At 40.6% G+C, this 23,468-nt stretch overlaps 1 protein-coding gene across 9 annotated transcripts; it reads right to left on the bottom strand.

Moving 5' to 3' along the window:
- Nucleotides 1–426: 426 nt before the first annotated feature.
- On the bottom strand, nucleotides 427–23,030 carry DDX3X (DEAD-box helicase 3 X-linked). 9 transcript variants are annotated; one of them, XM_073616309.1, is made up of 19 exons: nucleotides 22,720–23,030; nucleotides 16,700–16,754; nucleotides 16,546–16,593; nucleotides 16,279–16,350; nucleotides 15,594–15,713; nucleotides 10,744–10,867; nucleotides 8,477–8,635; nucleotides 8,297–8,396; nucleotides 7,502–7,637; nucleotides 7,184–7,269; nucleotides 6,766–6,864; nucleotides 6,526–6,686; nucleotides 6,207–6,351; nucleotides 5,887–6,031; nucleotides 5,611–5,792; nucleotides 5,417–5,534; nucleotides 5,124–5,277; nucleotides 4,896–5,020; nucleotides 427–2,957 (listed from the first exon to the last, which is right to left on the bottom strand). In XM_073616309.1, the coding sequence occupies exons 1-19, from the start codon at nucleotides 22,762–22,764 to the stop codon at nucleotides 2,872–2,874; spliced, it is 2,160 nt and encodes a 719-aa protein (XP_073472410.1). In that variant the 5' UTR covers nucleotides 22,765–23,030; the 3' UTR covers nucleotides 427–2,871. The 9 variants fall into 9 exon arrangements, with proteins under 9 accessions (XP_073472410.1, XP_073472413.1, XP_073472411.1 ...); XM_073616312.1 differs by having other exon boundaries at nucleotides 4,938–5,017; nucleotides 16,546–16,596; XM_073616310.1 differs by having other exon boundaries at nucleotides 4,896–5,017; nucleotides 16,546–16,596.
- Between the last annotated feature and the right edge of the window lie 438 nt (nucleotides 23,031–23,468).

A 23,468-nucleotide genomic window follows, 5' to 3' on the forward strand; every position in this document is an offset into this window, starting at 1 on the left:
CTTTCCAACTCACTTTATTGTAAAGGTTCCTTAACATTTTTAAGAGTGCTACTCTAAATTTCTAGGCTCAGGGAACCCCCTGCTAGTTACTGTATCTACAGCTCACAGTAGATTGGCATTTTCGGGGACTGGGAAAATGCTCCTTACATGTGTAGGCATTTGAAAGAAACCCCCCTCCCCTTGCTTACTGCTTTAGAAACCATGCAGTAAATTACTGTGACAATGTGCAGCCAAAAGCATCCCTCTGGACTCAAGTCATTCTAATTTTCCCCATAAGCTAACATGCCCAGAAGCAGAGCTGGGATTTATAAACATTGTTCCAGCTCTTTCCAATTGAAGTGTGAATCCTGCGTAATACTTTTAGACTTCTCCTTCCCCCAGGTATTTTGTCTACCAACTGGATCCAGAAAAAAAAAAAAACCACCGTTTGCCATTCAACTTTTATTTTAATAAAATCAGTAATGCACAGCACATGCAGTGCTAAGCATCTAAACTAGTACAATAAGCGGTTACTAAACTAGAGCGACTTGAGGGTCAATCTTGACATTTAGCAAGTTCGAATCCATTCTTTGCATAAAAAGAAAAAAAAAAAAAAAAAATGAACCTCATGTACATAGGTATTGCCAAATGTACTTGCTATATGTAATCATTGAAGACAAGTCACTGATTATTTTTTTTTTTTTAATTTACCAGTATGACAAAAGATAACCACATGTTTTGAGGATTGCAATGTGCCAGACATTCACTGAAATAAAAAAGAAAAAAAAAAAAAAAAAAAGAAAAAAAAAAAATATAACCACACAACTAAACAAAACTCACGCAACAAACATCTGAGAATCTGGACACTTCACAACAGTGTTTTGAAGTGTTTCATTAATATCTTAAGACAAGTGTATCAAAACCTTGGCATGTTTAATTTTAAGTTGCCAATTTTAATTACACCAGAAGTTATGGCTGTTCAGCCAATACCGGGTCTGTTTAATTTGACTTAAGAGTTTAATATGACTTATAACATTAAAAGCTCACACTACCCCGAAATATATAATTTCACGCATACGTTGACATTCAACATTCAAGTGCCAGTGTTTTTGTACTGTCTTTTGGTCAAGTTTCTTTAGCTTTCAAAGAATCACTTAGGCTTACAAAAATAAATATTTGTCAAATGTTCAATAAATATTACACAAAACTAGCAGCAAAAAGTATCTAGAAATCCATTGTGTGCAAAATAGTTTGCGCCCCCCTTCTATTACTCCCATGGTCCCAAATAAGTCTCAGTGTTGCCCTAGACTCCAAGCAGTGTTTTTTGCCATCGCAAAGAGACAAAAATAAAGAGATTTGAAGGACACGTACACAAGACTTATATAAAAATTCTCTGAATGTGCAATAAAAGAAGGTTTGTAGAAAGTTATGGGCAAAAATGTACAAGGGCCATCTATATTTTAAATAGCACCATAACAATGACCTCAATACTGTCAAGTGCACCTACAAAAAGATTTAGATCAAGGCACAAAAAAACACTTGTAAAATCTATTGCACGTTAAGATTTTTTTGCCATTCCTATGCCACAAAGTTGTTTTAATTCAGCTACATATAGAAGGCTAAATTTGACGTGGCAGAGGCGTTTTGTTGGGAATTACTCTTTGGCCAGATATAGCACTGCCATACTAAATGCAATGGAAACCTATGCAACTAAAACTGACTAAACTGCACACGTTAGCAGATTGTACACCTTGTGCAGTCATGTACATTTTTTCCACTGTTTGATCTTACGAGTTGAATTTACTCATCTGGAGCCATTTTACAAAGTCTACTGTAAGCCAAGTATGTTTGTAACCTTTCAAACGCAGCTTGAACAGAGTAATGTGAATCTGCATTAAAATAAAGCCTGCTGCATAATTCATCCTGTTCATACCCTCTTGACCAAAAAACATCAACACTAGCATGCGTTATTAGACCAAAATCAGCCAGGCCTGTCACAGAACCACATACTACTGTGGTCAGCCATTCTGCCATTTTCTTATGACAGGCATAAATTAATTTAAATGATGATACCTCCTAAAAACTATTTCAAGTTTCAGATCGCTTAACGTTCCCTGTAATGTTCAGCCCATTATTGGCTTGCTCACACATTAGCTGTTCTGCCTAAACATTGGTAAAGGAATTGCTTTATTGCATTCTCTGAAAACAGTGCTTCATGCGTATGAAGCTCATACATCTATGACTGGAATGGCTTATTGAAAAAACTTCAGGTTCTAAGTACCTTTCCAGGATAGAGTGAGCAAATCAGAACATAACTTTGTACAGTTAGCCACATTAGAAACAACTCTGATATGCTTCAAGATCTTTTGCAATGTTAACAGAAGGCCTAATGGAGGCTTACTGCACAAGTTTACTTTAACTTGAAATATTAATGCATGGATGAAACGATTCCTGTTTTGAGGTTGTATCACACCTGCGTGCCAAGGTTTGATTTCGCCCAAGTTCAATAAATGTATTCTGTCTCAATTTATATCTTGAGCAATACTGAGCCAACAGGACATCAAAATAAAAAGTTGTCTAAAGTTAAAGGCACAGTACATTAACAAACAAATTATCCTCAGTCAAAATAAATGCAGTTGCTGGAAAGGGTGGATTTGGGAATTAATCCAAAAAACTACAGCAATGAAATCTTCCAACACCTTCAGAGTAGGGCTTTTTATTCCTATTACTTGTTTTCTTCATGGCCCAGAGCTCCCTTGAAAAGAAAATTCAGTGGAGAATCACAGCTGGTAATGTACAAGTTCTTGAAGCTACACAAGGTATAGTCTGGCTAAGTTACATGTGGTTTCCATATTCGCTTGTTTGGTTGAGTCCTTTATATTGAAGGCAAGTTTAGTTGCCCCACCAGTCAACCTGGGAACTTCCACCGTAATTTCCTCCATAGCCGTCGCTATTATAAAAGCCACCATATCCACCACCTATTGACGAAAGAACATCAGTAAATGGGAGGACACAAAGTCTAACATATTATGCATCCAATAACCACAGCATGAAAATTCAGTGGAAACAATGTTGTATATATTTAGATTTCTTTAACCACTTGAACATCTGGAAGGTTTTACCCCCTTCATGACAAGAGCTTTTTTTGCTATTCAGCACTGTGCTACTTTACCTGCCAATTGCTCAGTCATGCACACTGTATGCTAATGAAACTCATAATTTTCTTCCACACTAATAAGCTTTTTGGTGGCATTTGATCACCACTGGGTTTTTTTTTTTTTTTTATTATATAGAACTACTGGTGCATCAAATGAAAAAATTTCAGTGCCGAAACCAAAAATTCAGGATGCACTTGGTTTAAACCGATGGTTAAAATATACATATTATATTCTACTTTTTAATACAATATAAAATGTCAGCCATTATTGGCTCCTTTTGAAGCAGTGTTAAAAATCCTGCTTGTTGCATATTTGGCAAACCACACCAAAAAACACACCTCCAAAATTGAAAGCTGCAAGAACGCACCAAAATGCACCCGTTGTGTTTTTGATGCACTATGAGTCACAAGAGCTATGAAAAACACTAAGGTAAAATTGTCAGTGTTTGCCAGCCTTTATCAGCATTTTTTCCCCCCTCTTTCGGCACAATGCTGAAAAAAAATATTTGGCGGTGCATCACTAGACAGAACATTTTGAAAAACACGATTTACTATTTTTTTTTTTTTTTTTTTAAAAAACAAAAACACACCATACAATAAAATCTAATTTCTTCATAAATTTAGGCCAAAATGTATTCTGCTACAAGTCAAATTATACACCCATTGTTTACCAGTTTATGCAAAGTGTATAGTCTACAAAAACCACGTTGGAAATAAATTATATACACTGGAATTTATGCAGCTATAGATGTGATACTGTAATGGCGGTGATCAGAAACTAGTGGGACTGTAATAAGGTGGCAATCTGTCACACTGATGTTGCTAGTGACACAAATACAGTGATATGTGATAACACTGTACACAGACACTATACTAATGACACCGGCTGGGAAGGGGTCAATAAAGGGGTTGTGTGCCTAAAAATTAGGAACGTGTGCTGCTTTTACTAACAGATCTGGCTATTTTTTTCTCCCAGGTTTGCAAACAAAACAGCCAGATCACTGATTTCTGTGCAGAGCCCTACATATATGTAAACAGAGGACTGTGGTGATTAGCTACAACCGATCAGTAGGTCTCAGCCATAAATCATAGGACAGGACCTTTTAAAATACGGCTGTAGCCAGTGAACATTAGCAGGGGGTGCGTGCCCCTAACCCGCACAGGCTAGATGACTTACATGAGCCAGCTTGCCTGTCGCCCTGCCACAGTAAAATGTACTGTGGCCAGGCAGCAAGCAATTAAGATGAGAACATGTCAGCAAAAAATATGTGCATGAGATGGAAGGAAAAAAACCCCACAAACCCAGGAATTTATCAAAACTGGTGCAGACAGAATTATCTGATATAGCTGTGCATGGCAGACTATCAGGTTCTCTCGCATTTTCAAAGCTCAACTGAACAAGCTGAAGGTAGAAGCTGATTGGTTGGCATACAGAGCCGCTTCAGTACTCTTTATACCTGCACCTTGAAATTGATGTAGCAGCTTGCTACACAACAAAGTTCATGTTTAAAGCCCCCCACCAGTGCTGCTATTACACTGGCTACAGCAAAGTACAGCTATAATAAAAAAAAAAAAAAAAAAAAACTAAAAATTTTAGCCAGTTTCAAACAGTATTTTGTTATTACTTCAAGGAAACCAAAGCATATCCTCTTTAATGAGTGTCAAATACTGTTAAAAACTGGGAGGGGGGGGGTGTTTAAAAAAAAAAATCTCATGCACATCTTTTCACATTAAAGTTCAACAAGCAAAAAACAAACACCTCCTCCAAATCCCCGACTGCCTCCATGACCACTGCTTCTACCTCCACGACTGCTCCCGAAGCTGCTGCTGGAGGTACTGCTCTGTCTGTAGTCTCTGGCACCAAATCCACCGCTAAAGCGACTGCTATAAATAAAAATAAAAATTTACCAACATGTCAAAATAAATGCAGACAGACATCTTCAAGCACAGCCGCAAGTGCAGTGATCCAAGTGCCTTCACAACTTGCCTCTTTGAACGCCCACGACTGCTGCTCTTGTGATGCTGTTCATAGGCCATATTCTCCAGCCAGGATGGTACCTCTTGTTTCGCTTCCACCAGAAGATCTAATAAATCCTTTGTTATATTTATATTCTTCTCATTGAAAAATGATGTTGCAAGACCTAAAAAGGTGAGTGATAAGAAATAACTAAATTTCATGAGCCAGTTATAAAGCGGTGACTAATTTTTAAAACCTGTATAAGAAAGAATGTTTTACATTTACATATTCAAATCCAGTCTTAAAAAATAAATTATACTTACCCAAATTACCCACACGTCCTGTACGACCAATTCTGTGCACATACTCCTCAATGTCACTGGGCAGATCAAAGTTTATTACATGCTTGACATTTGAAATATCAAGTCCTCTGGCTGCAACCTATAAGAAGATTTAGTACATGAGATGCAAGTTTATGCAAATAAGAAGCCAGCACAATTCAAAAGCAGCTACTTACAGCAGTGGCGACGAGAATAGGGCTTTTTCCAGAACGGAACTGATGAAGTGCTTCTTCTCGGTCTCTCTGAGAGCGGTCTCCATGGATGCTGGTGCAAGCATATCCCTCGTGGTACAAAAAGTCCTCGAGAGCATCTGCACCCTTCTTTGTTTCCACAAACACCAACGTTAATGAGTCTTTACCTAGTTTATAAAAACAGAACATGTTCAAGAGTCAATGCGTCAGTACAGCTCAGATATCACCTTTATATTAAGCATGCAAAACCGATGCCGATACCTGTGGCATTAAGGAGATCCAATAAAAATGAACGCTTGTCCATTTCTTCCACCCAGACTACTTTCTGCGTAATATTTTCAGATGTAGAGCCTACTCTACCTACTGCCAAGAAGATATATTCTTCCAAGAAATCACGAGCAAGAATCTAAAGGGAAAAAAAAAAAAAAAGAGCCCTTTATACAAACTAGTCTTTGAAGGATGGGTCAACATAGCATCCAATCAGAAAAGGTTTAGCCAAGTTGTAAAAAGTATCCCTAATACTATATTTGTACAAATACTTTTTGCATAACACTGAGCAGCAAAAGTTTATAACTATATACCTGGATTTCCTTGGGGAAAGTGGCACTGAACATCATAGTCTGACGAACACCCTTGGGAGGCATGGTGTCTTGTTCAACAATTCGTCTAATTTGAGGCTCAAACCCCATGTCAAGCATTCTGTCTGCCTCATCCAACACCAAATACCTAGAAGGGTAAAAAAAAAAGAAAAAAAAAAAAAAAATCAGACTTGCAAAGAGGCAGCAGTAGCTCAGTTTTCATAATATGAGAATATCAGTTTAGAAATCCAAAAGACACCACTTAGCTTGATGAAAAGTTATAAAATCAAGCAACTTCCTAATCGTGCATTCTCCAACATACTTGCAATAATCCAGGCCAATCTTTCCTCGTTCCATCATGTCAACAAGTCGTCCAGGAGTGGCAACAAGCAAATGACCGCCTCGCTCCAAGTCTCTGATCTGCTGCCCAATATCTGCTCCCCCATATACAACACAAGGACGCACCTTTGATCTGTATGCAAACTAGAAAACAAAGGCAGAGAATGTAAGAGCTGTATAATCCTTTTAAGAGTTTTTTTTTTTTATTATATATAATGTATACCTTTCTGGCCTCCTCATAGATCTGTACAGCAAGTTCTCTTGTTGGAGCGAGAACAAGGGACAGTGGGAACTGTTTACGCCTTCCATATCGTCCGTTATCCTGCAAAGAAAAAAAAAATGCATTTAAAAAACTGTACTGACTGAAAAAAGGTCTTCAGGAAAGGACATGCGTTAAGGCCCCTTTCACTGAGGCACTTCAAAACTACCAACATAACACTGAACGCTTTTGAAGAGCTATCCAATAATTTCAATGGAGAGGGGCGTTTGTTCATGGCCCTGCCAGCGCACTGCCCCAGTGTGAAAGCATTTATTGATTTTAATGGAAATAGGTTTGAGTTTTTCCAGGCACTTTTTTAGCTTGAAAGCACCTCAGTGTGAAAGGGGTCCTAGAAAACCAATTAACTTCATCTTCCCCATACCTTTAAGTGCGTCATTGCTTCTCCAGGTCCATCTGCAAAGATCTGACTGAGAATGGGTAGTAAAAAAGCTGCAGTTTTTCCAGAACCTAAAATCAGAATACATGATTGCCAATTAAGATAAATCCTAACACAAGCATCAGATTTTAAGCTCAGCTCCAAGCATTTTTTTTTTTTTTTTTAAATGGGAAAGTCTGATTCTATTTGTGAGGTTTCCTCAGAGTGAACGCTGGGGGTGGTCGGGGACGGACAGAATCCAGGATTCCTTGTAGTGTATACACCCCACCCCCCCCCCCCCCCCCCCAACTGAAAAAGGTTTACCTGTCTGAGCACATGCCATCAAGTCCCTCTTTCCTATAATAATGGGAATAGCATGCTTCTGGACTGGTGTTGGTCGAGTGTATCGGGTGAGTTGAATATTGCCCATGATTATTTCCCCCATGCTGACTTCCTGGAACTTGAGAGGAAAAAAAAACAAACAAAATTGTACAGCAATACAAATAAAATTCTTAATAAATCTTTGTAGCTCAATACAGCCCAAGACAGATGTCATAAAAAAACGACACAAGTGGTTATTTACTTCGATATTCCTGCAACACGAAGTTTGACATTTCCTAACAACTATCAGAACATTCGTCAATTGCCAGCACATACATAAAAGTTGCTTTACTCATTCTTAAAGGACAAGCTCACCTTTGGAACATGTTACATCCGTATTTAGCTTGGAACATGCAACAGGCTCAAGCTAATGCCACCTCTATTCCTGCACCCACACTGACAGGGGATCTTCATCCCACATTAGTGGTCAGAATTTAAAAACAGCGCAACAATGCAGGGCTCTGCCCACAATGCAGCATCAGAGTTCTGTGAATGAACTACAAGTATCATCAGCCGCCATGGCCAACTGCGAGAGCACTGGTGAGCTCTCGTAGTTAGATTCATCCTGCCATTCATAACTGCCTGTAGGTGTGGGCAGTGTAATGAGTCTGCAGGAGCCCATCATTGTACCCACGATCTGATTGAATGCAATGCCTGTGTTTTTTTTGCTTAAGGTGGTGAACTTGGCCTTTAAATTTACATAGCTATGGAGACTAGCAATATAAAAATTATACATACAGTTTCAATATGTGGTGGGCAGTTTTGGCCAGTTGCTTCGACTGGAATGTCATCATACTTCTCAAAGTTAATGCCAGTATTGCCGCCAGAGAAAAGCTCCCTGAAGAGAAATAAATGTAACAAAATAAAAAAATAGCACTGAAAAAACAAAAAACAAAAAAGCCAACCATGAATACTCACTGTTCTACACGATCATTTGCCGCAAGAGGCTTTGACCAATCGTCTTCATCATTTCGGTCATCATTCCAGCGGCTATTTCCACCACCATATCTACCCATACCAGATCGCTCACCGCGACTACCCATGCCATCAATGCCATCTACACGACGGTCATCAGATCTAAGCACAAAACAGAGGCAGTTTGCATCACCTCCATATAAACAAAGATGTGCTGAAAACTTAAGTGAATACATTGTGAAAATTGTTGACTTCTGATGTTTTGCAAGAACACCCCTGGAGCTGAAATGAGAAATGTTCCAACACTGGGACCCCCCCCCCCCCCCCTTCTCTCAACTGCTTCATATATCTCCTAACGAAACTCAACAACAGTCACACCCTTTGTAGCTGGGCAAGTCATTACTAAAGTTTTGCCGTAGGTGGTGCTAAAGTCAATGGGGCTGTAGGTAACCCAAGGCATGGGTAATGCCCATATCAGACACAGGGATACATTTTCACTAGATTTGCAAATATTTACAGGTATGAACAGTGAAGAGGATAAATGCAGTTTAAACTAGCAAGAAAAAAAAAAAAAAAAAAAAAACACGTACGTTGGTAGCTCTTCATACACTGCAGGCCATAGTTCTGTGGTGTACTAAAAGCTTACCTGATGTGATAAGGGTCCTTAACCAGTTTAGGCCCTGGCTGCCAAGGTGTGAGAATAGCACACGGGACTACACGCTCAGGATTATTGGGAGTGGAAAAGGATCTCACTAAACTTATGCGCATAAAACAGTGTTTAATAGCCAATTAATAACACCCTCCCAAAATCTTGAAGAAAAAAAAAAAAAGATACCAAGTTAATCCAACACATTTAGGGTTTATAACGAATCCAGAATTATATTTTGATCTTCATGTTAATACAAAAGCAATTCATCTACTCAAAGAAAATGTGCCCTCTGAAAATAGATGTTTCAGGTCTGGTGCTAAGCAGCTGGTGCTTTTTCTTCTAGTATGACAGCATTGCCAAGTTATGGCCAGTCTAGGCAGGATCTTGGCATGTCCAATGGCGAAGAGCTATTGATTAGCCATAAGATCAAGGAATTTTAAAAGCCGAATTCCAGGTATGGATTTTATTGCAGTTACATTGCTCCAGCATAGACTATCCATATACCATATACCATATGTGTGAGATCACTGTGGAAGCCAGAATCACTGTAGTTTTTCGATACTACAGTAACGACCGCTGTTGTCTAGGTCCTGTGCCCAGGAAAGGAAAGTCACCCATTTAACACGGGTGCCACTTACAGAACGCCTTGCATTTTTCTCCATGAATGCAAGGTTTTTGAAAGCAGTGGAGGGGCAGGGTGGTGACATTACAAGCTCTACCTAGTCCAGAGAACAGCTTACATATACTGAGGGGGGAAAAAAAAAAAAAAAGGCATTTTGTGAAATGGTACCCAAGAATCCCACGGTTCACTATGCAGCAGAGCAGCCGCTTGGGCACAGGACCCAGAAAACCCATGGTGATTTCTGTAGTAGCAGTGGCCTCCTTACCACATAACACAGGGGTCAGGGGTTTGAAGGATACTTACCTAGGTGGATGCAGCATCACTCTGATGCTGCATCTGTCCGTAAGCAGTGCCAAGACTGAGAACTGTGCGATCACACCACCAATCGCTCAGTTCTCAGGTGACCATCATTTGCCAGGTGCCGACCCAGGCATCCAGACCATATGGTCAGGATCTTTACTCTGCCTGGACCAGCTCTGCGATGTCAGCCTGCTGTTGGCTGAAAACGGGTCACAGGAGTGCAGAACAAGTCCACAGGAGTATAGCCAAACGAGCTTTGGCTGCACCTCTTTAAATAGCTGGAAACAATGCAAAAACTGTCAATGTATACAAGGGGATTTAGCCTATAGTATATCAAATGTGTCTAGTGGATATGGTGTTAGTTGGCAGGAAAGTCAAGTTTTTAAGACAAAAACTTAAGATTAAAAACTTGAGGTTGGATGCCACAGGAAAAAAGCATGGCAGCTTACTAAAAACCATAACAAAAAAAAAAAAAAAAAAAAAAAAAAAAAGTGCTCAGCACTCTTCATTCCAAGGTAAATTTCTACATAGTTACAGAATGAACATTTCAAGAAAATAAAAATCGTATTAAAAACTTTGTTCTGGTCTGTATTAGGATTTCCTCTTACAAGCCATGTGTCAGAAAAGCAAAAAGGCTATTATATGCCAACACTTTCAAAGCAGCCAAGGAATACAAAACATAGGACAGGCCAAACTCACCTCCGAGTTCCACTTCCTCTATCACTAAATAAACCTGATTTTCCACGGTCACCGCGTGATCCAAAGCTGCTGTAAGCATCTTTGTCTCTTGAATTCCACCCAGAATTGTCTCTATCATAAAATCCTATAAAAAAAAAAAAAAAATTATATATAAAATTATATATATATATTTATATATATATATATATATATATATATATATATATATATATATATATATATATATATATATATATATATATATATATATATATATATATATATATATAGTTTAGCAGAAGTCCAGAAAAGAGAATCCAAGAACTTTACAGCCTAGAAAACACTTGGATAAAATGGGTCAATCAAGAATATCAATATAGCTGCTACCCAACATCTGGAAAAAACAATTGATGACTTCTCTACCAATTACTATGGTTTGAGATAACAATAAAAAGGTAAAGTTTCACAGCTATCATTCATGAAGTTCAAAATAAAGCAGCTATATAAAAAGAGGGGGGAAATTTAAGCAGCCAAAAACAGGTGCAACCTAGAGTGATCACACTGCTCCACAAAAATGAAATATTAACCTCTTGCGGACCAGCCGCTGCAGTTTTTCTGCGGCAGGTTGGCTCCGCTGCACGAAATCACGTTAATGTACGCAAGGTCTGCATAGCAGGCACGCGCCCGCCGCAAGCTCCGCGAGTGTGACCGTGGGTCCAACGGATTCGATGTCCGCGGGCATACCCGCGATAGTCTCATGAGAGGAAGAACGGGGAAATGCTGATGTAAACAAGCACTTTCCTAGTCTGCCTAGTGACAGGACACCGATCACAGCTCCCGGTAATCGGGAGCGGTGATCAGTGTCGTGTCACACACAGAGTGCGCGCGCCCCGCCCCCCCCGTTAGAATCACTCCCTAGGACACACTTAAACACCTGCAGTGCCCCCTCCTGGTTAACCCCTTTATCGCCAGTCAAATTTACACAGTAATTAATGCATTTTTAATCGCACTGATAGCTGTATAAATGTGAATGGTCCAAAAATAGCGTCAAAAGTGTCCAATGTGTCCGCCATAATGTCACAGTAAAAAATAATTAAGAATGCCATAAAACGAACCCTTTTGTAGACGCTATAACTTTTGCGCAAACCAAATGCTTATTGCAATTGTTACCAAAAATATGTAGAATACATAGACTAAACTGAGGAAAAAAAAATAATAAATATATATATATATATATATATTTTTAGGGATATTTATTATAGCAAAAAAGTAAAAAATTGTTTTTCATAATTGTCGCTTTTTTGTTTATAGCGCAATATATAAAAACCGCAGAGGTTATCAAATACCACCAAAAGAAAGCTCCATTTGTGGGGGGGGGGGGTGGATGTCAATTTTGTTTGGGAGCCACGTCGCACAACCGCGCAATTGTCAGTTAAAGCAATGCAGTGCCGAATCGCAAAAAGTGCTCTGGTCTTTGGCCAGCCAAATGGTCCGGGGCTGAAGCTGCCAATAAGTCAATAGACTGGTTAGCTGCAGATCTTCGCTTTGCTTTTGAGTTTAAATCGTTTTAGGCTAAATTCATAATGCCAGTTGCCTGGCGGCCACGTTTGCCTATGGAAAGCAGTGCACAGTGAAAGGGTCCAGGTACCAAAACCTCAAGTAAACTGCACAGTGCAGTTCCCAGTGTGTGGGGGTATCATTAGGATTAATGGCACCCCCACACATGCTAGAAAGCAGTTATCTTACTGAGAGAAGGCATGCGATTACACTCACCGCCTTTGCTCCCAATGAGCCACGTTTTTTTTCCCCCCTCAGCGTCTCTATTCAACCTGGGGGGGGGGGCAGCCCATTATGAGAATCAGATGCAATCCTTGAGTCTTGGCTCCAGATTGAGTAGGCAGAAATAGACTACAGGCTTCTAATCAATTTTGCATACTTGTCAAATTATAATAGTTTATAAAGCACCAACCATTACATCTTTAGTGTACATTCACTTCCCTCAAGGTACTTACAATCCAAGGTCCCTATATTACATGCACACGAGACCTAAATAGGAGCCAATTAACCTATCAGCATGTGTTTGAGGTGTGAGATGAAACCAGAGTACCCAATGAAAAGCAACACTGTCATGTGCTATAGATCTTTCTAAACACACATGTAGAACATTCTTTGATGCCCTTCTGCACTTGGGAAATGTAGGTCAAGGGCAAAAATACTTCCCTGCTAAACCCAACAGCCCTTGGAAGGATTCTAGGACCTAAACTACTAATAGATTAATCGATTATGAAAATGGTAATCAGCCAGCTGATGTGGCCTGCATACAGAATGCATTATTTGTTTACATATCAGGTATTACAATGCAGCACACATACAGCTCAGTACACCTTGCATACATGTCAGTGCCTGAGAACTTGTGAATGTGCGAGGAGCAATGCCTCATGGGATATATATAGTCCTGGGCAGGAAGTGAGTGGTTCTAAAGGCAGAAGTTCTTTACCTTGCTATTGGGGCACTCTGAAGGCAGGAGGAGCCAGAACAGTGGGGGACCCCAGAAGAGGAGTATCAGGGCTGCTCTGTGCAAAACCATTTACACAGAGCAGGCAAGGTCTTTTTTTTTGGTTGGATAAAAAACAGACTTTAACCGCTTGCCGACCACCACACGAACATTTACACCGGCAGAATGGCATGGACAGGCAAATGGGCATACAGGTACATCCCTTTACATTTGCTGCCGGCAGCATGCGTGATCGTGGGTCCCGCGACTGTCTTACGGAGAGGAAGAATGGGGAAATGCCAATGTAAACAAGCATTTCCCCGTTCTGCCTAGTGACACTGATCACAGCTCCCTGTGATCAGGAGCAGTGATCAGTGTTGTGTCACATGTAGCCCATCCCCCCCCCACAGTTAGAATCACTCCCTAGGACACACTTAATCCGTGCAGCGTCCTCTAGTGGTTAACCCCTTAACTGCCAGTCACATTTACACAGCAATTCGTACATTTTTAATCACACTGATCTCTGTACAAAATATGAATGGTCCCAAAATGGCACCAAAAGTGTCCAAGCAGTCAAAAAAAAAAAAAAAAAAAAAAAAATAATGAACCCCTTATAGTAGCGATTTGCTCTTTGTACTATAAAGGGCCAAGTTTAGTTTTTGAACCCCCCGACAGGCGATAAAAAAAAAAAAAAAAAAACACACACACACACACACACACACACACACACACACACACAGCAAAAAGCACTGCAGAAACAGATCAAAAGCAAACTGCATAGGTGTGAACCGAGCCCTTATGCTTGTCACACATCAATTTTTAGACTAGATTCATACAAAAAAATTTTGTACGTTCGCTGAATGAAAGAATGTTTAAATGTTTGAAATTTTTACTTGCTTTAAACTTTTTAAAACAGGTGTAAGGCTGACCGCAGGTCAGCCTGTATTTGTAGGAGTCAGGCTGCATAAAGCCTGCCCTCCTTTTCCTTGTGGTCGTTGGCTCTCGTGTCCCACCCACTTCCCTTTTTATTTCTATTTCATACTTAGGCATGCCCCCTTTTAGACATACTGACCACGTGACCCTGGCACACCTCAGGTCAATGTTCTGTTGCTCTTTGTTCCTTTCCTACACTATCCACAGATTGACTCCGAGTACAATGTCATTTCTGAATGAAAACCACATACACTGTCTGAAAATGACTGACCAAGAAGCTATCCATTTCTTCCATTCCTATTACTGTGGTTGAAAACGTTGATTTGACCCCACTAACAATTAGAAAAAGCGAACAAAAAACTTCAAAATGACTTTTTTTTGAAGATACATTGTTTTTGTATGGCCAGCATTTAATATATTAATTACAGTTCTGATTGAAAATCTGCAAAAGTATCTTTAAACTTTTCTTTAAATAAAAAAAAAATAGATCTAAGTCTGATATTTACCAGATTCAACCTCTAATAGTATATACAGTATCTCTTCTATCTGTTAGTCTCAGTGGATTAAAGGTTTTGCTCCCTAACCATATACAGGGGGTCCCCGGGTTACAAAGTTAGGGACTGTAGGTTTGTTCTTAAGTTGAATCTGCAAGACGGAACAGGTTCATTTTTTAAGTGTAGCTCCAGCCAAAAAAAACAAACTATTTTTAAGCTTTTTGGATAGCATAGGAAAGGGTTAACACCCTGTAACATTTGTTTTGCTGTCTGCACCCCTGTTCAGAAGATTTCACCTCACTTTCTGTCCCAATGACAACTGGATTTGGAAAATTTTGGGTTGTTGTGGAAACAAGCCTTTGTGATAAATCAGTGGAGGTACCTTTTCCCCATAATAGCTCTTACAGGAGTGATTTTCCCTTCCTGTTGTCTCCCTCAATTTGTAAGTAGGAGTCGTTTGTAAGTCGGATGTTTGTAACTAGGGGACCCCCTGTAGTTGGTTATTTATATTTACCACTGAGATAAAGAAAAAATATAGAGTTTAAAAAAAAAAAAAAAAAAAAAACAAAAAAAAAACAGCAATGTAAACTAATTTATACACCACACATGAAAGGTTATAAAAAAAAAAAAAAAAAAAAAAAAAAAAAAACCACACATTTCATGTCAATTGGTACAAGCAGACCAAAAAGGCAAATAACCATGTGCAAGGTACAAGGGCCTTTACATAAATAGAACAATATGGCTATCTACATAGATAGAAAAAAAAAAAAAAAATAGAAAAACAGAACAGCAACTAATCGAGTCTGCTCGTGTGCACAACATACAAACATATCCAACACAGAACTCATAGAAAAACAGACAAGTCTGTTACAATACAGTGGTGTAATGCCTGGTACACGATGAGATCGGACAAATGAAAGATTTTTTTTTTGCATCTCACTAACATTTACCTTTGTCTGTACGGCCAGGGCCAGCTCCTCTACTTGCATATCCATTTGCGCGACTGTCACGGTCATCATGTGTGCCATTCACGTAGCCATTTCCACCTCGTCCAGCGTCCCAGCTTGAATCTTTCAATGATAAATATTTGAGAACCAAATGCAAAGAGGTACAGCTAAAGTAATCTAACCCAGTCTGATGTTTAGTAGATTGTGTATACTGCAGTGAAATTTGGACGACCAAAACCAACCATTAAGCTAGTGTCTAAAAGCAAGCTAAAGCAAGCCAACAAACCCCAGTGTAATGCATGTTACATGCACATTAGTAATCTTTAATTGCTGCCAGATTGTCCGGTGAAAATCAATTAACGGATTTCTCCAGTAGAATCAACACCAAGAATGTAGCAGAGATTTCAATTTAGATGAATCTAAAACTAATGGATCAGAGTAAGCCTGCATTGGAGCCTGATTAAAAATTAGCATCAATAAAAAGGGATCATCAATGCAGGCTTTTTAATATAAAAATAAAAGTTCTCTTAAGATACCATGAAGTTGAACTGAACTGCTACAATCTCTCAGGTATGTGCTTCACAATTGAGCTTTTTTTTTTAGAATACCACTGCAATTCATAGGCAGCTCAAGGGCTAGCTTATGCAGGCCAAGCTATTGTGCAGCCAACACAGGTAACCAACCATACCAGTTCTTTGGGACCCCCAATCACCGTAGCCCTTATACACATCTACAGCTGGGTACTGACACCTTGGATAACCTACATAATAATAAATTTTTCAGAATAATATTCACCAATCTCACAAATTCAACAAACTAAACAGATGGTGACTTTTTTCTCTTAGGCATCAAAAGAAAAAAAGGCAGAATAGCTGCAAATGTCTCAATAGGCAAGGTAAAAAACCCTCAATATGAATAGAAGAAACTCTAAAAATTGTTTAAAAAAAACACTTACCTTGCCTTGAAGCTTCCTTGTTTCTTAAATGAGGAGGAATGTAACGCCCTTCTAGGATGAAAGAAATATAGTAAGGTTTCTTATTCTACTTGTTACACAGAAGATTAGAAACATTCATCACATCCTGCTTTAACAAAAACACAAGGGTACTTACTAGTTGCAGAGCCACCACCACTCTGAGAGTCAGAATTCAAGTCTAGGCCAGCAAACTAAAAAAAAATTAAAGTCAAATTGTTAGTGTTTGGATATCCTAGACTGCAGACTTTTAACTATACTATGATGCTTCATGATTTTACTGCAATGCATAGCTGAAAACTTGTAAACAGACATCTTCTGGCTGGATTTGGTACTACAGCTAGAGACACAAGTAAGATGTTACAAAAAGACAAAATGGAGGTATGCCAACAAAAGATGCTTCTGCAAAACTGTCATTGTCAAATCTTACAGGCATTTGATGCAAGCAGAAAGATTCCACATTTTATGTACCTACTAAAAGTAGACAAAGGCTTTACAGTCACAATGAGGGGCTTCTAAAATCAGGGAATATACATTGCCATAATGATCCACATGGGAAAAAACAAACTGCACTTTTTGCATGTCCATCTAGAAGTTACTCGTACGAATAAAAAGCTGAATGAAAAGTGGAGGAAGAAAAAAAACAAAAAAAAAAAAATTCCCTTCCTACTGTCAGTAAAATAAATTCATACATTAGCTCTGAGATAGACATCAATAAGGCCTCATGCACACCAGACGTTAAAACATCATAAAAACGCCAGTAGCTTTGCACTGAGTTTTTCATTGTTTTAGCAATAGCGTTTTTCCATGTTATAAAAAAAAAAAAAAAAAAAAAAAAAAAAAAAAAAAAAAAAATTCTGAATGGATCAAAAACCTCAAAAAACACTGGTGAGCCATGTTTGTGAAAAGTGTTTTTACAGCTGAAAAACTCCTCAGAACCCACTAGTTTTGGGGTTTTTTTTAAAGCCAAAAACTGATAACAGCCTCGGTGTGCATGGACACATAGGATAACATGGAGTTTGACTGTAGCGAAAAAAAAAAAAAATCAGAAGCCAAAAACAGCTGCTGTAAAAACATCCAGTGTGCATGAAGCCTAAAAGAGTTGAACATGGCACAATGAGCAGGAAAAATCACAACATATGAACACTATAAAGCTCATCTGCAAAAGCAAACATGGGGATGGCAAACTGCAACTGGTGAACCAGTTGTGGCCTATACAGGAAATAAGGTTATCAAATGCGCAACAGCCAGTAAGAAGAGCTACCAACATTTAGCCAATGACTGCAGATAAATTAACAACCTGTAGTTGTTCAGGTAGTGTTAACAACTTCCACACTGGTCCTATGTAAAAATGTATCTTTTTTGCTAGAAAATTACTCATAACCCCCACACATTATATATGTTTTTTAGCAGACACCCTAGAGAATAAAAAGCCGGTTGTTGCAACTTATGTCACAGTATTTGCGCAACAATTTTTCAAAACGCATTTTTTGGGGGAAAAAGAAAAAAGTAACGTTAACCCAATTTTTTTAGTATAATGTGAAAGATGTTACACCGAGTAAATCAATACCCAACATGTCACGCTTTAAAATTGCACACTCCTGGAATGGTTACCTAAAAATCTCCATAGTTAACTCCTGTTAACTCCAACATGTTTAGAGTTAGAGGTCTAGTGCTAGAATTGTTACCCCAACGTGTGGTTTGAACGTGTGCGTTCGCTTCTGTGCGAGAAGCACACGGGGAACACACACAAAAAAAAAAAGTTGTTTCTTTTATTGTAATTTTCTTCATTTTACACTTAAGGTTTTTTTGATCATTTTTATTCCCATTACAAGGAATGTAAATATCCCTTGTAATAGGAATGGCGAGAGACAGGTCCTCTTTGAGATATGAGGTCTATAAGACCCCACATCTCTCCTCCAGGGCGGAAAGCATCAGATCGAAGGGGAAAAAAAAAAAAAAAAAGATCCGATGCTTTCCAGCCGAGATCGCCGCTTTGACACCTGCGGTACGAACACGACGTCAGAACATGACGTCATAACATCACACCTGGGACGTCAAACAGATGCCTCTTGACCCATCTGGTCACCGGAAATCTCTATGCTCTTCATCCGGCATGCGGATTCTCTCCTGGACCCCGATGGGATAGGAGAGCCTGGAGAAGCAACGGATGGTCCTCTCCTGTCACCTGTAAGAACGATCAAGCAGCGGAACTGCCGCTATGATCGTTCTTGAAGTACACAGACTTGCCTGCAGAAAAGATCTGAATGATGCCTACAGCAATTATTCAGATAGCCCCACTGAAAGTCAAGGATGTTATGATGTACTGCAGGCGGGAAGTGGTTAAATAAGGCACATTTACATCAAGATCTGGACTACACATTTACTGCTTGTTCTAGGTCAGGTAAACAGCACACAGCCAGATAATTTAGGGCAAGAACATAATGTAAAAGATTAACCAAAAGCAGACAGACCAAGCACATCTCAGAGGCAGAGGTCAGTAGGTCACAGACATTTTTATAAGGACTCCTTCACTCTTGTGTGACTTGTCCTGCAACTTGAGACTGCAAAGTCGCATGACAAGTCATTCCCTATGAATTCCAATGATAACCATTCATATATGTGTGACTTCAAAGAAGTCCCTGTACTACTTTGGTCCGACTCATGAGAGTTGAGGTCCATAGACCCCAAGTTTACACAGGCATTCCCTGAAATTGTATCAAAATTGCAGCCGCAAAACCATGCGACTTAAGTTGCATAGTGAAAGGGGCCTAATCTGTAAACTAACTATGGCCCCTTTCACACTTGTGCAAATTTTCCTGTAACATTGGACATCAGTCGCATGACGTCGTATCCCATGATTCCCAATGATAACCATTGATATCTGTGAGACTTCAAAGTAGTCCTTGTACTCAGAGTTGAAGTCCATAGACCTCAAGTTTACACAGGCATTCCCTGAAATCACGGTAAAATGGCACTACTTTCAAGTCGCAGCAGTGTGAAAGGAGCCTAAAGCAATTTTTAGAAAATTGTCGGACAATGTTAAAGCTATGTAAAAATTCTACATAGCAGCACTAAAACAAAATTTATACATTCCTGTATATATTTTAAGCACAGGCCTTGCTGACATTAAAGTGACCTGTGCTCTGGGAAATACTGTGCTGTCTCATCAATGCATGTTGCCTGGCAGCCATAGTAAGCCACTGGCTCTACACTGTATGTATAGGTAACTGTTTCGGATGAAATCGGAAAGGGTTACATTTCCTGTGTGTTACTTACATTGCTGGGGAGAGCGCACCTCTCACTTCCTGTTGTAGGAAATCTACAGAGGAAGTCCCCTTACAGAGTTATCACTGGAACACTGCATCTAGGGTCACCTGTCCCTCTTGTTCTGGTAATAACTAAAATTTTGAATCACCCATTACCTCAGACAACTGTCCCCAGGATAGAGGGTGAAACGGACAAAAAAAAAAAAAAAAACCCCAAAGCTTTTTGTTCTGTCACTAATAGGGCTGGGGAAAAAAAAAAATAGATTTAAATCTTGAATCGATTTGAGGAGGTCAAATCGATTCAAAATTTAAGCAAATCGATTTTTTTTTTCACCACGCCGGTCCTGAGGAGCTGCGGGCAGGAGTTTAGGCGAGGCTGTGTTTCGGCCTAGTCCACGAGGCCAGACGCCACAGACTCGCCTAAACACTCCTGCCTGCAGCTCCCCAGGACCGACACCGCGCCGGTCCTGAGGAGCTGTGGGCAGGAGTTTTTAGGTGAGGCCACGGCTTCGGCCTAGTCTGCTAGGCCAGACGCCGTGGACTAGGCCGAAGCCGCAGCCTCACCTAAAAACTCCCGCCCACAGCTCCTCAGGACCGCCGCGGTGTCGAAACAAACAAGAAAAAAAAAAAAAAAAAAAATCACAACTTGATTCAAAATTTTAAGAAAATCGCAGATTTTTTTTTTTTTTTTTAAGAAAATCTCCCAGCCCTAGTCACTAAGCTGGAATAAAATAGCATAATCATATGCCCTGACTTAATTTACTGTATACTTGTTTGGGATTTAGAAGCAAAACTTACCTTAGCACAAGGCCTCACTGCCAAGTTCGTCTCTACTAACTGTGCAAGGACGGACCTGTCAGAGCCCCACTGAACTCTATGGGAAGATCGGATGAAAACGGACAGCATGTCCGTTTTCACCCGATCCGCTGGACAGATGGTGAACGCATCTCCATCCGTTTCAGATCTTGTCGGATCGGATGGCGGGTGTCAGCGGACACATCTCTGCTGACATCCGCCTGCCCAATCAAGTCAATGGGTGGCCTGCTCGGATCCACTAGGAAAACAGACAGGCGTATACGAGCAGGCCTAAATGTATACGCATTTGTAAGTGCGCACATGAAGTCTAAACAAATGTGAAATCTAATATATATTATATATCTATAAGTCGTGCAAGAGCTCAAGAGCTGAAATGCCTCGTAGTACGTCACTACGTTTGTGTTTGTTGCACAACAATTGTGTACCGTTAGTATGCAAGACAATGCAAGGCACATGCCCTTAAGACCTAAATCAGACTCCCAGTTGGCCAGCAAGCGTACCGTATGTACGAGGCTTTAAAGTGTTACTAGACCCACAACAGTAAAATCAGTCTGTATATGCAGCATAGCATGCTTGTTATATTCACTGTGGAACTTAAGGGGTTAAAGCTCTGCATTGTGTAAAAAGGCTGTTTTATCCTACATGCATAGTTCCCCCCCCCCCAGTCTATCTGGGAAAGGCCAGCTAACACAGGGAGGGTAGCCAACCTGCACATGCTCAGTTGTGTCTTTGTGTATACAGGCTGCAGTGGAAATCTGAACGCTCAGCACTGGAGAAACTGCTGTTTATCACGTAACCATGGTATACAAATTCAATATTTTAATGTAAAAAGATTTATAAGCTGTGGGCAGGCAGATGAACCATTTTCATATTACTTGGTTTAGAAACACTAACCCCCCAGTACCCCACACATGCAGCAGCAAATATGTGCGTTAGCGCCCACACGCGTCAATAGACAGAACGTTTTGATGTGTTGGTTCACACTCCCAGCACGAAGACCAGGCTGCCAAAACCAGCACCAGGCCCCAAGAAAATGTCAGTAGGCGCCGGGACAGGGTCCCGATCACGTGACCACTATAACATCAGTCACATGATCACCAATCCTTCCTGGCCCACTGGGTGTTAAGAATTTTGGGCCCCTGTGGTTTTAAAGCCACACATAAAAGTGTGATTTGCACTGCTGATTTAATTGCAGCTTGTGATTTCATTTAACAGAAGTCTAGAAAAATCTGTAAATAGTGCAAGGACCTTTCATAATTGCAGAGATGAGCGTTTCCACTGGCAACTTGTCATGCGATTAAGAACTGCCAGTGTAACCAGAGGCCCAAAAAGGGGCACCAGTGCACGCAAGAATGGGCTACCGAGTGTTTTGACATCCCCGATTTTGCCTTTTACTTTAGTTATAAAATCTAGAAGGGACGTTCAGTGAATATAGAAAAGCAGATCAATCAGAAAGCAGCACTTTCCTAGAACTCAAGGCCAGGGCCCTCATATTACATGACCGGCATAATAGCCCTTCTACAAATCATAAACAGATCCCAGAGGGAGTCACGTCCTATCTCCAGGGAGGATCCCAAGGAAGGATCGGGCTGGAAATGGTGGCCATTGTGCTCAGGGAGAGGAGATGAGGTTGCCTGAGTGTGAGTAAGCCGGCTGCGTGTCTTCCCCCTCCCCTTTCCTCTCACAAAGGCCGCCATTGTGAAGCTACGCTAGCTAGGCCTACATTCCACAGCGAACTCCCCCCCTTTCACCATCGGAGTATCAGGCCCTCCGGATTAGGGGGGATTTCCACCCCGGGAACACGAGGAGGGAGCACAGAGCAGCGTCAGCCAATGCCTGCCAATGATAAACCACCCCCGCCACTCATGACGCACCCGATCTACCCGACACAACACGAGCTCCGGAAACGGCAAACACCGCAGTGCCGGTTTACCTCAGTCCCGCCTCTCCCTACCGGCGAACATGAGGTGAATTATGGAAGTGCGTACACAGGCGCTCCGCCACTCAACTAGGCCGCTATTGTCTCCTCGGCCACCAGGCGACCCCCCCACTCTTTCCTCACACAAACACTCACCTGCTGGTCTAGACCGTGAACATTTTCGACGGCCACATGACTCATAACTAGACGATAAAAAGGCCGGGTCCCTCGAGCAGGAAAATAGTCGCTTGTTTACGATGCGGAGATGACGAAAAGATGATAAACGGCTATCTTGTAATTTTTTTTTTTTTTCCACACGTGGTATTGCTTACGTCTAATAAAAAAAAAAAGTGGTTACTCTGTACGACTTTAATTTCCGCTATTTTTCGCCAAATGACGAACTCTTTGCGAAGCGAACAGTAAGAGAGACTGCTCCCAACTGAACGCCCGGGAGAGCCGGGCCGTTCTCTTATATACCGACGTCGTGGTTGCTGACGTAAGTACGCAAAGTTGAGGACGCAGGGAAAGTGGGCGGAGAGGAATCGGTGAGCGCGAGAATGTAGTGCTCAGTTGTACGAGCGGCGCTTGTCTCCAGGTAGCTTTGCTCTGAAGGCAGCCTATGGGCAGCCAGGGCCCGGCTTGGAACGATCGCGAGATCTCTGTCGCCGCCCGGCTATCGAAAGCTGCAAGCTGAGGACAGGCAACAGAACAGGAAAAGCCTTGGGTAGTGTGCCCGGGTGACGTCAGCGGAGGGAGGCAGTTGTTTGGTGCGGATGTTTTTAGGTTGGGTTCCGATAAATCGAGCGGTGCGTCATTTTATCCGAAGTATACTGGAGTGTTGGAAGGAATCACAGAAAGGGCGTGTAAATTCTCCAGGACATAGGTTATAAGAAATGTGTAAATGT

This window comes from Aquarana catesbeiana, linkage group LG02 (assembly GCF_042186555.1).
Source record: "Aquarana catesbeiana isolate 2022-GZ linkage group LG02, ASM4218655v1, whole genome shotgun sequence".
NCBI classification, from domain to species: domain Eukaryota; kingdom Metazoa; phylum Chordata; class Amphibia; order Anura; family Ranidae; genus Aquarana; species Aquarana catesbeiana.